The sequence below is a fragment of the Chelon labrosus genome (assembly GCF_963514085.1).
Source record: "Chelon labrosus genome assembly, chromosome: 3".
In the NCBI taxonomy this organism is placed as follows: domain Eukaryota; kingdom Metazoa; phylum Chordata; class Actinopteri; order Mugiliformes; family Mugilidae; genus Chelon; species Chelon labrosus.
This window is the reverse complement of record NC_140339.1, coordinates 2,661,784-2,675,132: the sequence shown is the minus strand read 5'-3', so window position 1 is coordinate 2,675,132 and position 13,349 is coordinate 2,661,784. Positions and strand designations below refer to the sequence as shown.

At 43.9% G+C, this 13,349-nt stretch overlaps 1 protein-coding gene across 1 annotated transcript; it reads right to left on the bottom strand.

Annotated features, from left to right (window-relative positions):
• Window positions 1-674: 674 nt before the first annotated feature.
• On the bottom strand, window positions 675-13,055 carry kiaa0895l (the record flags this gene model as incomplete). The annotated part of the gene is made up of 7 exons (XM_084541854.1): window positions 12,766-13,055; window positions 9,032-9,803; window positions 8,817-8,960; window positions 8,504-8,636; window positions 4,303-4,608; window positions 2,430-2,527; window positions 675-836 (listed from the first exon to the last, which is right to left on the bottom strand). The coding sequence occupies exons 2-7, from the start codon at window positions 9,755-9,757 to the stop codon at window positions 675-677; spliced, it is 1,569 nt and encodes a 522-aa protein (XP_084397980.1). The 5' UTR covers window positions 9,758-9,803; window positions 12,766-13,055.
• Window positions 13,056-13,349: the final 294 nt, after the last annotated feature.

The following is a 13,349-nucleotide window of genomic DNA, read 5'->3' as shown; positions in this document are numbered from 1 at the left end:
GAAAGACCACCAAGGACTGTGTTAAGACAACGCAGCTGATTATCTTCCTAATAACACTGATATTTGAAGTCTGCCCTGGGGTAGAGTCCGCTGGCACTTGATTTAGTTATTTATTTCTTCATTTAAAGATTCATGGCCTCAGCTTCCCCAGGGTTTTGACATGTTTCGTCCTTGGTGCCCCTCCTCTTATTTTTATTTATTTTTTTGTTTTTAAATGCAAACGATCTAAGGCATAAAACAACGCGCTCTAATAAAAAGAAGGTATAAAGCTGATACCAGAGACATTCAGTCTGTTCTGCAGAAGTAAAAAATAAATAATTGCATAAATAAAGCGTGATTATGAAGGTTTAAATCTGTGATGATTATGTATGAGTCTACATAGATAATGTCGGTTACATCGCGTGGTTGCAGTATTGAGGTAACTTCTCAGTGGGAGTAAAAGGCGAGCTCTGTGGAGTAAAAGCCACACAAACATGCATCGGAAAGGAGTGGAGATGTTGATAGAGGTGTTAGTGTGTACGTCCCTTTTTGTTCGTTCAAGTTTTATAAAAAAAAAAACAATCTCTCAAATACTGGAGGATATCTGATGTGATGATGAGGACATGAAACAGTCTGGGTACCAGCGGGGGAGGAGGAGGAGGGAGGAGGAGGAGGAGGGAGGAGGAGGAGGGAGGTCAGGGCAGCAGCTCCTGCAGCGTTGCATCGTCCAGCTCGTTGACGGCGACGATGTGGTCCAGATGTTGCAGGTACCGCTCCTGGTCTCGCATGAAGTGCGGGATTCTGGTCCGGGGAAGGGTCGCCAGATGTCGCAGCTTCTCAACGTCCTCGTAAGACACCTGGGGGAGGGATACAGGTGAGTATCCGGTCATTAACACACTCTAGTCGTGTGAGTTTCAGGTGGGCAACACCCACAGATGTCCCTGTTTAAACCCCCCCACCGGTGCTGTAATTCAATTCAATTTTATTTCAATTCAATTTTATTTATATAGCGTCAATAACAATACAAATCGCCTCAAGACGATTTACAAAAACGCGGCCTGAAACCCCCCGAGCAACGGTGGCAGGAAAAACTCCCTTTTAACAGGAAGAAACCTTGAGCAGAACCCAGCTCATATGGAGGGACCCATCTGCCTAAGGTCAGCTGAGGACTCGGAGGTAGAGCTGAGGACTTGAAGGAAACGTCTTCAAGAAGCTCTACAAGCCAAGTTGCTCTTGTTTCAGCTTCTTTATTCGATGTCTTACTGATAAAATGTTTATATTTTACTGTTCTTAGGCAACGTTACAGGACGCCGGTCGACTTGTTGCATATTCTGAATGGGAGCTTTGACCATCAGGAAGACGATGCAGAGTCTGTAAGCTTAAATCAAACGTTGCATTACTTCATAATTATTTTCCATCCACATTATTACACCTTACCATTTATCCTTCCATATATACTGTGTATTCTAGTTCTGTTTCTTGTAAATTTGAACCCTTTTTGCTTATACTATTGTACTTTATTTCATTATTATTATTAATTTGACTTTATTTTTAGCTATCTTTACACCTATTTTTTTTTTTTTTTTTTTACTTGTGGTTTTCAAGAGTGACAGTTTCCCTTGTTAGCAAAGTCTAAGTCTATTTACAGCTGTCTGGTGCTGCTGGGACTGGGCTTTTTTTTTGTTTTATGGTATTCCAGGGAAATAGTTTGCCTTGTTTGTTATTCAAATTGTGGCCTAGTGCAGTCGTTTCCGGATGGTTTATTGCAACCATAAAGGTGATAAAGTACACCGTACTCGAGTCCAGTGTACTGGTCAAATTTCAAGATAAAATCATTAAAGGTAATAAAACACAGCCTCAGACAAAGATCTGGAGAGAGTCGTGCTGGCAGCTTCATTTAGACTAGTGGCTGAGAGGACTTTAATGATCTGTGCCTTACGTGACACTGACTCCTACGATGGAAAGATTCAGTTTCGTGCAAAACAGGTTTTGAGAAACTGGTTTGATGTATGTCTTCTATAGAATCTCTTCGTGACGCCTGCAGGCACTACTCAGGGCTAAAACAACACAGGGATTACCTCTAAATGTGTTTTTTTTCCCCTTTAATCAAAAGCAATGTATTTTATTGCACACATGCAAATAAAAATGATTTATCATGACGCCTATTCACAAAAAAAGCAGACCTCTTTTATATTTGTTAATTAAAGTCTAATATCCAACCGCTAAAGCTTGTTCACAAATCCAAACTAAGTCTTTTGAGAGTTTTTCGCAACTTCAGCAAACGTCAAACGGATTTAGATTTAATAAAATGTGACCAGTGTGTGCATTTCTCTTTTCTTTTACGTGATGATTTTCATAAGCTTCGTTCGCGCCCGCAGAAACGACACGTAGCTGCTCATTGCTGTTGCACCGGTTGTGCGTCTTGTCGTCAGGTATGGGAACACACTAACCTTTCCTAAAGAGGTCAGCATCTTGAAGTCGATGTTCCTTCGATGGCGAAGAATCCGGAGGATCCCGTCCAGATAAACCTGATCTTTGCTGAAGCAGCCTGTGGCAGAAACACACGACACGATGGAAGATGAGAAAAAAAAATAAAAATAAAAGCTCTGGCCCGTGAAGGAGTTAGATAACTGGGCTACGCCTCGCTTTTCTAAACTCTGTTTGTGTTTCTGGGACAATCTCAGTTTGAGTTATTCACCAAAATCTCTTAAAATCAATCCCCTAATGTTTGTTAACTAAAATAACCAAATGAGTAGCAAAGGGCCTTTCATGCTTTAACCCCTGGGTTTTGCACTTTTGCATTACAGGCACGCAGTCAATCAAAGACGAGGAAGAAGAAGCTTAAAACCGCTCAGTTAAAAGTAGATTAAATCTCTAGATACTATAGGATTAAAAATGCACGTTGTCACCATAAAAAGAGAAACTCTCAGACTGAACTAAACGCCAAATGGATTTAAAAACAGGCAGTGTCTGGAGCGCGCTAATACGCAGAGGGTAATTGTTCCAGAGTTTGCAGCTGAGCTCCAGCTGATCTCCCCTGAGCTTCAGTCTTGTTCTTGGGACAACCAGAACACTGGAGTCTACAGACCTGAGTCACCTTAACATGCGGGACATGTTGCTGTTGGAGATCAGAGAGATATGATGGAGCCAGATAATAAATCAAAGTCTACAGCGTGCTGGGAGCAAGTGAAGGGAAGCCAGGACAGGAGAGATCAGAGGTGTATAGTAACGAAGTAGATGTTTTGAGGATCTGTACTTTACCTGAGCTTTTTTTTTTTTTTTTTTAATCAGGACTTTTACTTTTACTCTACTACAAGTTAAAAAATATATTTTTACTGTGTCGTTTTCCACCTCGTTACTCGTTACAAATTAAAACAGAAATATAATTAACCATCGAAGGATAATCTGGAATGGGCGTGTCCGAGAGGACGAGAGGAACAACGTCTGGTACTCTCACGAGGTTTAGAGGTCAGGGTGGGATGCGCGGGGCGGCGGACATCAACATGGCTGCCTCCGCAGTTAACGCTGATGAGGAAGACACGGGAGACGTTACCACACTGACAGCATGTCCTTCGGTGGAAGACGACAGTCACCCGTGACGAGGAGACAGGAGGCACTTTTTTGTGTTCTCAGGCAGAGACGAGACACGAGACACTTGATTCACTCACTCTACAAGTGTTCTTTTGTTTTTGTTTTATCATACCACATCTATTTCATTCACCTGAAAGTGAAACAAAGAGAACAAGGGGAGAACCATTTTTGGTTGTTTTGCTTCTTTTTATGCGTACCATAAAAATACTTTGTACTTTACTTGTACTTGTACTTATGATACTTGAGTATATTTTTTCACAAGATACTTTTGATACTTAAGTACATTTAATGTGAGCTACTTTAAGACTTTTACTCAAGTGATTTTCTTATGGGTGACTTTAACTTTCACCAAAGTCATTTTCAGTTATGGTATTTGTACTTTTACTTATTTTTTTCAAGTGTGTGTCTCGTCACCCCTATTTTCAAGTACTATACACTTCTGGGAGCGATCTGATCAATGCGGGACATGTTGTTGTTGGAGATCAGAGAGATATGATGTAGCCACATTTGCGTATTGGGGGAAGTCCCGATCCAAATCCAGCTGGCATTTAATTCAGTCTGAGAGCTTCTCTTTTACTCAGCACCACTAGAACCACAGTCGAGTCTGGCACCTAAAACAGAACATCTATTTTCACGGGGTAGTTTGAGGGTTACGGCTTGATTTCATTGTAAAGGTTTGATTAGTGTGAGGCGCTGGGTGATTCATTAAGTTTGTCCTGTGTGTGCGTTCACCGGGCTGCGAGGTGTCCGTCTGTCCCCTCTTGGCTCGCAGGCAGTACTCCCAGCGGACGTCCGGGTCCTGGACGAAGCGTGCGATGTGACTGAAGAGCCGGCTGAAGCTCATGCTGGCGGCGTGGTACACGGTGTAGTAGAGCAGGGCGGCGCGCCACAGGTAGGGCTGCTTCCGGAGCAGCACGCTGTGCAGGCTGGCCAGGCCCTCCTCCGTGGGGTTGGCTGGTTTGAGGCCAAACTGCTTCCTGCCTTCTGCCGAGGACCACGGCTGCAGGTTGTTGTTCACGCCTCGCAGATAATGTGTGCCTGAGGGAAAGATACGCCACAAGTATAAATGGAAGCAAGTATGAAACCATCCAGGCAGAAATACTATTTATAATACTACATAATATTATACCACTATTTCTTATTTGATGACTCTGTGAGAATATTCATGATAAATGCATTTCCGTGCCATGTGGTTTCAGCGAAATGCTAGTATCAGCATGCTAACTGGTATTAGATTGTACCCCTTCCCCTGATATACAGTATGCTGTGGTTTTATGGGATTACATGCACCAATCAGCCACAACATTATGACCACTGGCAGGAGAAGTAAATACCATCGACCATCTTGTGACAGTTCAGTGTTCTGGACCTGGCATTCATTGGTGTGGATGTTACTTAGACATGTAGCACCCACCTAGACCAGACCAGGCACCCCCACCCCATAGCAATGACACTCCTTGATGGCAGCAGCCATCCCCAGCAGGATGCAGCCTGACACAGACACACACACAAAAACACTTTAGGAACAACTAAAAAAAAAACATGAAGAACAACACAAGGTGTTGACCTGGCCTCCAAATTCACAAGATCCCAAATTCAGAGCTAGTGTTAATTTTGTCACCTATTTTTAATTTAGTCTTAGTCTTGTGCCAAATGTCCTTGTTAGTTTTAGTCATATTTAGTCATTCACATATCTTTTTTTCTTAGTCAAGTTTTAGTCGACTAAAAGTCTCGTCATTTTTAGTCTAGTTTTAGTCAAAAGAAAACTCAATATATCTTAGTCAAGTTTTAGTCAAAACATTTTAGTCTTTTTTTATATAACAAATTACTTCTGAGATTATTTCTGATAACCATTTCAGTCAAATATCGAGCCTCTTCCTTCTACCTAGCATGTCGACGTCTGCACCCACTCTGGCAGAAATCTCTGGTGTTTGCTACTGTCTATGGGTGTTCTTGCTCCATGTAGTTTCATGTTGCAGCCACATGTTGGCAGCATAGCCACAGGCTGGCAGCAACAGCACGAACTCATTCGGAATATTTTGAAGGCCTAACAGTTGAATACCGTATTTTCCGGACTATAAGGCGCACCTGAATATAAGACGCACCAGCTAAATTTTGGGGAAACAGATTGTGCTATAAGCCGCACCCGACAATAAGCCGCTGGTGTTTTAATGTTTAATTACCGTAAGAGTTTCTTCTACCACGGAGGGGATTGTCGGGACAGAAATGACTGTTTGGAAACGCAAAGCGTCCCATTTATTTACATTTGACAAACATAAATCTTTCGATCAATCAAACAAAAAATCAATCGATCAAACTTTCACATCTTTGACATTACAAACAGCATTCGTGCAGTGCACAAATAATACAACGCTGCGCTCCTAGCGCACTTCCTGCAGTCATAGTAGGCCTACCGATAAACAAAGCTTACAACGCTTGACGAGGCAATAACGTTAAATGGCTAAATTTAATTTGTTTGTAAAAGTGCTTGTCTGTAACACGGCAGCAAAAGTGCAGTAACCCGGCTGCTCAACTAAATAACCAGCATCTTTTTCGAAAACAGCCAACACAGCAGTAAAGGTGCAGTAACACGGCCGTTTACTGGATCAAAATAACCAGCCTACTATACCAGAAAAGTCAGTTCTTAATCCTCGTGTCATCGTCTATGACATGATAGTGCGCCCCTGGTGACCGTTAGCTGTAAAAATCCATCCGCCGTTGTATAAACCGCAGGGTCCAAAGCAAGTGACAAAAGTAGCGGCTTATAGTCCGGAATATACGGTACTCTATCTCACGATGAAAAAGTAGAGACAATTGTAGACGAAACTGAAGAGAGATTTTATCTTAGTTTTTATTTTATGCAAAACATTTTAGTCTCGTCTTTTTTCGTCAACAATAATGGATGTTAATTTAGTCTTAGTCAGCGTTTTTGGACAATGGTGCAGTCTCATCATCGTCTCGTCTTAGTCATGGAAAAAAAGGTTGTTGACGAACATATTTAGTCTCGTCTCGTCTGACGAAATTAACACTATGCAGAGCTGGCTCTAGGCATAGGTGATATGGGGCGCACCCTCCTGGAGGGGACGCCGCTGCAAGCTTCAAAAAGCACCCCCCATTGTTTCTGATTGACCTGGTCAAGAGGGTAGTGGGGCGAGCTATGATATACCAGAATGGTACATCAAAGCCAAAACAAAACCAAATGAACTTTCACACCTCTTCCGAGTGGGTTTTTCACTTTGTCTTCAAGAAAATTAAAACAAGACCAGTTGCCTTTGTTTGTAGCCTTGATAAGCCTTTTGATGACCTAAGCAGTTGTTCCTCTTAGTTACTCTACCTGGCTGCATAATACCAGATGTCCCTGGGTCTTTGGTAACCACGAGGAGGCACGCTCTGTAATACCAGGGTTTGCCAACTTTCCACCGGGATTTTAAAAGCATCATTTAAGCATCATCTAAATGTGTTACTGGGAACAATGGAAATGTGCCTGGATAAATACTTTCCACATCATACATGGTTCACTGATTTACACTGATATGCATACAGCACCCAGTGATATTCATCTATGGAGCCAGATGAAAGTAACCCCTTGTAAGGCAGAGGAGGTGGAAAGGCAAACTACTTGAATCTACACACACACTACATAGTCGGCAATGCAAATACTGTGAGACGTTGGATCCTATTGATAACAAATTTGACTGAAAAAACTGATGTTTTATTTGCATGTAGGGAAAATAAACAAAGCCAACAGGACTGAGACGAGGGATTTGACTGCCGCCTGTAAACACAGCGTTGGTGGACCTGTTCAGACCTGGGCAATCCGACAGCAACTTCCCACCCTTAGGTACCTACCGCTGCATCAGGACCATGAATAGCTGTTTGTTGTTGTGTGTGTGTCAACTAGGGGTTGAACGACTTCGGATTTAGTCGACTAATACGTGGTGAGAGGTCACAGGTCGATGCTAGGGCCTGGATACGTACTGTAGTGTCTCAGACAAAAGAAACTATGGAGGCTTTTCTGTAAGTTTATTGAAGCTGTTGGAACGTAGCCCACGTCAACACCATGAACACCGCCAGTCTGACACTTCTAATATGTGGTTTGGCAAACTCTCAGCTCTCAGCTCTGTCTCTCGCGTGGTGCATTCACCGACATCAAGGACATAAAAAAAGCACGCCCTACAACCACAGCAACAATGCCAACTAATAGAACACAACAGAACTGAACGTAAACACACAAGCTTATCGTACTGTGCCTTGCACATATGTATAAATCCGTGCTACCAGGAGCATCTAATAGTACTCCACAGCGTGTTGTTAGATGGGATAGTGTAGCAGGTATTTCTCTGCAGCTAGAGGTCTAATAACTTTATCAAATAGTTGATGTGCAGCCTCCTTCTCTCTGTTACCACAGGGTGTTTGGTGAAGTTGTTAACTGACTGCTGTCCAGAGGATTTGGACCGTTCCTCCGCGTTAGCCTTTTCAGATGCATTGCAGTAGTACTTTAGTTGTATTTCAGGACTGACATGTCATGGTAGTATGGGCTTCATCTTTAGTGAAGTATTTCCACACACTTGATGAACCGCTGCTAGTTTGCTGCCACTGGAATTCACCTTTGATGCTTTTTCCTTTTCAGGTGATAATCTATGATAGCAGTTGTGTGTGTTTAATCTGACCCAGGATTCATTGTGTGTTCACACTACCAAAGGAAGGAGGTCAGATGTGTCCCAGACCACCTCCACATGTAAGACCAGATCTCTCAAGTGCTACCTCGATGCGTCCTGTGCGTTCGTAGCGGTACTTGCAGAGGAAGGATGTTAATGCAAGGTCTGCACGCTGCCCGTGTCTGGCTGCTGCAGCAGTTTAACACCTAGAGACAAACTCAAAGGAAGGACTCCTTACAAACGAACCCTGCAGGAATGTCCGAGCTGCAGCTTACCGATCTCGTGCCTCAGCATCCCCTCCAGCCAGTGCTGTCGAGCTCCGGCCAGGTTGATGGTGAGAGTGGGACGACAGCTCTCCACCACCATCACCGCCTGAGACAGCAGCTCGTCAGACAGGCGCACCACGACCTGAAGACACAAATACGATCAGCAACAGCACCTATACCTATACCTAGACTTGTTCATGCACTCTTTTGTGGACTTTTGCCAGGTTACTCTTCTGTTATCCACCGCCTCTTGTATGTTGTATGAAATGTGCCTTGTCTATCTGATCAACCTATATGCTGAGTGCATGTTGTATCAACTCACCTCTCCCACACAGCCTTCTTTCTGCAGGTATTTGCGTACAGCCGCCCAGACCTGACTTTTAGGGAGCACGTTGCCACCCGTCACCTCCTCAAAGTTCTCATAGGAGCCAAACTTCCTCAGGACACACTCCATGATTCCCACCGCCTGCAGTCAAAACACAAACATCATGATGTGAACTCAGAGGCAGGCTGGTTAGAGCTCTGATCCTGACGTACCTGCTCGAGGAAGAGGCCCGAGCCCTCTCGGTACTTGTCCAGCACGGCCCTGGGTTCGGGCTGCGCGTACTCAAACTGAGGCTCATATCTGTAGTCAGACTGGAAGAAGGTCTGTTTCTCCTGCTCCAGGTTGAGTGGTCTGAGGGCGACGAGTAGACAGGGCCTGGCGGATGTAGGGATTGCCGTGCCTCCCACCCCTTTAGCTATGTGAGGCAGGGAGGTGGCAGGTCGCATTTGCCCCTTGCTGGCCCGCAGCCCCAGGGAGTAGTTGACGGAGCAGGTGCTTTCACTGCGACGCATCCAGCCGCCAGCTCCCAGGCTGGGGCTGGTCAGGCTGCGAGCCGGGGGCGAGGGGGCGCCCGAACCGCTGCGCCAAGGAGGCTGCAGGATCTTCCTGTCCGCCACGTGCTCCTGAGACCCTCGAAGGCGCTGGGGTGTCACCTCCAGGCTGAGGGGACGGCGGAGCGGCGGTCTGGGCGTGACCCCGCATTTTAACGAGGACGACTTCCTCTCTGCCAGGCGGCTGCTGCTCGTCTGAGTCGGGAGTCCATTGTGGGAAACCTTCTCTCTCTTGGCGACGTTGCTCCTTTTGGATGGCGTAGCGGCCTTTGCGGCGGAGCTGCTGGCGGTTTTGGGTGGATCTGCTCGGACATTTGGCCTCAACAGGTCCCCGACGCTTTCACCCTCAACCTGATCCATGAAGACTTCACCTGAATCCAACACCATCACCACGGCTGCTGCACCTCAGGCTGCACCACGCTCCGGCCTCGCACTGACGAGAGACCACAAAGATTAACGACTCAGTTTGTTTAATTTATTCGACTTTACTTGACCTTGAAACAACAAACCCTTGTAGGAACCAAACACATTTTTACATACACTGAAGTTCCACAGGGTTCTGTGCTAGGACCGATACTTTTCCCCTCATAAATGCTTCCCCTTAGACAGTATCATATGGAAACACTGCATAAATTTCCATTTCTAGGCAGATGATACACAGATTTATTTATCTACAAAGACAGATTAAACAAATCAAAACTCCAAATAGAAACCCCATTCAGTCCCGTTATTATATATATATATATATATAATTCCACATGTCTACTTTGCATAAATCAACATCAACATGTGGCTTTTTTATGAGGAAATGTGGTTATTTGTGTTCAGTAATACAATTTATTATTACTACACTTGTGGTGCTTTCTTTCAAAACGGCAACTGTGTGTTTTTTCCTGAATAAATGAGGCCAAACATTCACTCCTTCAAGAGGACTGTCATGGTTTGTGCTTAATTTTCCTGGGTTTCTGTTTCCTGTTTTATTTTGTTAAGTTTTTGGTTTCCTGTCTTGTGTTTTTCCCTTTTGTGTCATAGGTAGCTTGCCCTTCCTTTATCTTCCTCGTCCTGATCGTTTTCACCTGTGTCTCGTCACCCCTGTTTCCCCTGTGTGTATATATAGCCCTGCCTTCCCCTTTGTTCTCTGTCATGTTGTGCTTGTCACTCGTCTCATAGTTTCGTCTTGTCACGTTTAGCTCTCTAGTCTGGATTCTTGTTATTAGTCTTTGTTTCTTGTCTCATACTTTTGTCTTGTCACGTTCTTGGATCACGTTCCACAGAAGTTTTTGTTTCGTCAAGTTTAGAATACCTGCCACGTCTGCAGCGCCTTTAGTTTGGTCTTGCCTTTTTCATTAAATACCTTTTCCGCTAACTCCTGCCTCAGACGCTCTGTCCTGCATTTGGGTCCTACCCACATTATCCCGCAACCCCCTCGACAAGGATGTCAGCTGAGTAGGCGATCCTTCATTGTGGCCGGGACTCATTCTGTGTCCACACTACTAAAGTAATGTGGTCGCAAGTGGTACTCCATCTCAAAAGCATCCTTTATTCACATCTGCACTTCGAGCTCGTCACTTGCAATCGGATCTCTAAGGATGCATGTTTATATCTGACCTGAACCAGACGGTACTAACTCTGGCCTTCGTTTCTACTGAGAGGAACCTTTTGACCAAGACATTTACTTTATTTCCCACATAAACCAAGTGACTACGACTTTCAACTGTGCAATAGTGTCAATACTTGAAATATCCTGACTCGTTGGCTTTAATTCCTTCCTTAAATGGTTTGTTTGAGACCATCCGTCCTGGGCGATCTGATAACGAGTGACCAGCTTAAAGTCCAGGTGTGAACATACCCAGGACGCAATGAGGACACATTTGACTGATCCAATCTCAGACCACATTTAGGGGTGGTCTACATCGCATTTGACCTCATTTCCTTTGGTAGTGTGACCACACAACGAGTCCTGGGTCCTGAGTGGTGCTGGGTTAAAGACCACCCACTCAGCAGGTGTGATTCTGGTACTTATCGCCGTTAAATAACAAAATAATGAATACATCTGAACAGAAACTAACTAAACTATTCGCACGTGGTTCATGATGTGTAAGGGGTTGCGTGAAGTTAAGTTACACATTTCCTGCTTTATTTACACTCAGTAGCATGGAGACTTTTCTGTCAGGGCGGTGAAAGTCAAATTATAATCTGAGCCTTCTGCAGCTCAGTGCGTCCATAATTATATAAATACTAACTTAAAGCGTGTTCTTTCAGTGAGTGAGGGTGACTTTGCGCCTTGTTCCAAAAAACAGATCCTTTCCCCAAGTCTTGTTGCACAGCTGTTTTAGTCACACAGCTGTTTTCAATACTGTAAATGTGTGTATATATACAAGCTACCCCCCTCTAAGTTTACATTTCGAGTTTACAGTCTATATTTGATTTGATTTTTCTCAGGTTTACATTCACACTTATATTGTTTACCTTGTGTGTTATGTGCAACTATTACTGTTTTACTGTAGTACTTTTCTACTACTGGCTGCAGGTACAAAAATACATTTCACCGTGCATTGTACTATGTGTAACTGTGCATGTGACAAATAAAAACCTATCTCTCTATCTACACACACGACAAACAGCTGTTCATGGTTCTGATGCAACGGTAGAGCCAGCAGCTGTTATAATGTTCCACTCCACTCTGAATAACGGCTGTTTATTTGCAAACTGAGATCAGATCTCAAGTGATGGCTGGGGACGCATGTGGAGACGCCTGCGATCACATTGCCCAGGTTTCAAGGTGTGAACGAGACCTTAACGAACTGGTAGTATCATATTATAACGATGAAACTCTTAAGATTGATGCTTATAACCGGCTCAGAATGTAGTTTGAGAGGCAGGTATCCTCTCTGCTTTCAATTTTTAATCCTAACCTAAAATAATCTCTTACGAAGGTTTCCCAAACAATAAACCAAATAAACAAAGTAATTTTCAGTTTCTGTCCAATCCTTACTCATGCACAGAGAGAATGAGTGTGTTTTGTTTTATTTTTTTAAATCTGTGACGGGGTGTAATGTGTGAGTGCTTCTGCTTTAATTAGATCAGAGTTGATTTAATGAATGGCAGCAGGAGAGCTTCCACGGTGGAGACACAAAAATAGAAAAGCTGTCTGAGGAGCAGCAAAGCCCCAGACACAAGACCCAACCTGATTTAATGTTGATGAAATAAAACAGCAATTCAGTCTGAACAAGTCTCTACACAGACAGCTGTAAAATAAATTAAATAATAAATAAATAAAAAAATCACAGCATTTTTATTAGCATTTATTTTTCTTAAATCTGTTCCCCATTATCGTTTCCTGTCAGGGACCCCTTTAACTCCCCAAACAGACAACAACTTAAACAGACACTGACCGAGCAGCGAGTCCCGGTCTTCCGTGGAGGATTTCTGGGTCTCAGCCTCTTCATTCACTCATCGTGGCGGAAGATCCACGCACCCGGAGCGGAGCCGTGATTTACTCCGCCGCTGAACGGGGGATAACGGATAACGGTTCAGTCAGGAGCAGGGCCCGGGGCGGCTGCCTGGGCCGGCCAGGAAGCGGCGGTCGAGTTGGAAGATATGACGCGTTACGCACGGCACGCCGCGCTTGACGTCCCGTGCGTCTTTACGTACAACCGGAAGCGGGATAAGGACGTCCAGGGTCCAGAGATATACAGTCAATGGTCCAGAGGGTGTTGTTCATAGATCGAGCAAATAAATTAAAATTTTGATTTATTTAATGTAATGACTGGTTGATTAATTTAACTGGACAAGATTAATTTTTTATTTGTTTAATAATAATAATTATTATTATACTGATAAATAAACTGCCTGGCCAAAAAAAAACAAAAAGGGCTCCACCTGGATTTAACTAATCAAATAGGTAGGAGCCTCCTATTGGATAATTACTGCATGGGTGATTATCTTTCAGCTGACAACAAGTTATTTAACCCCAACT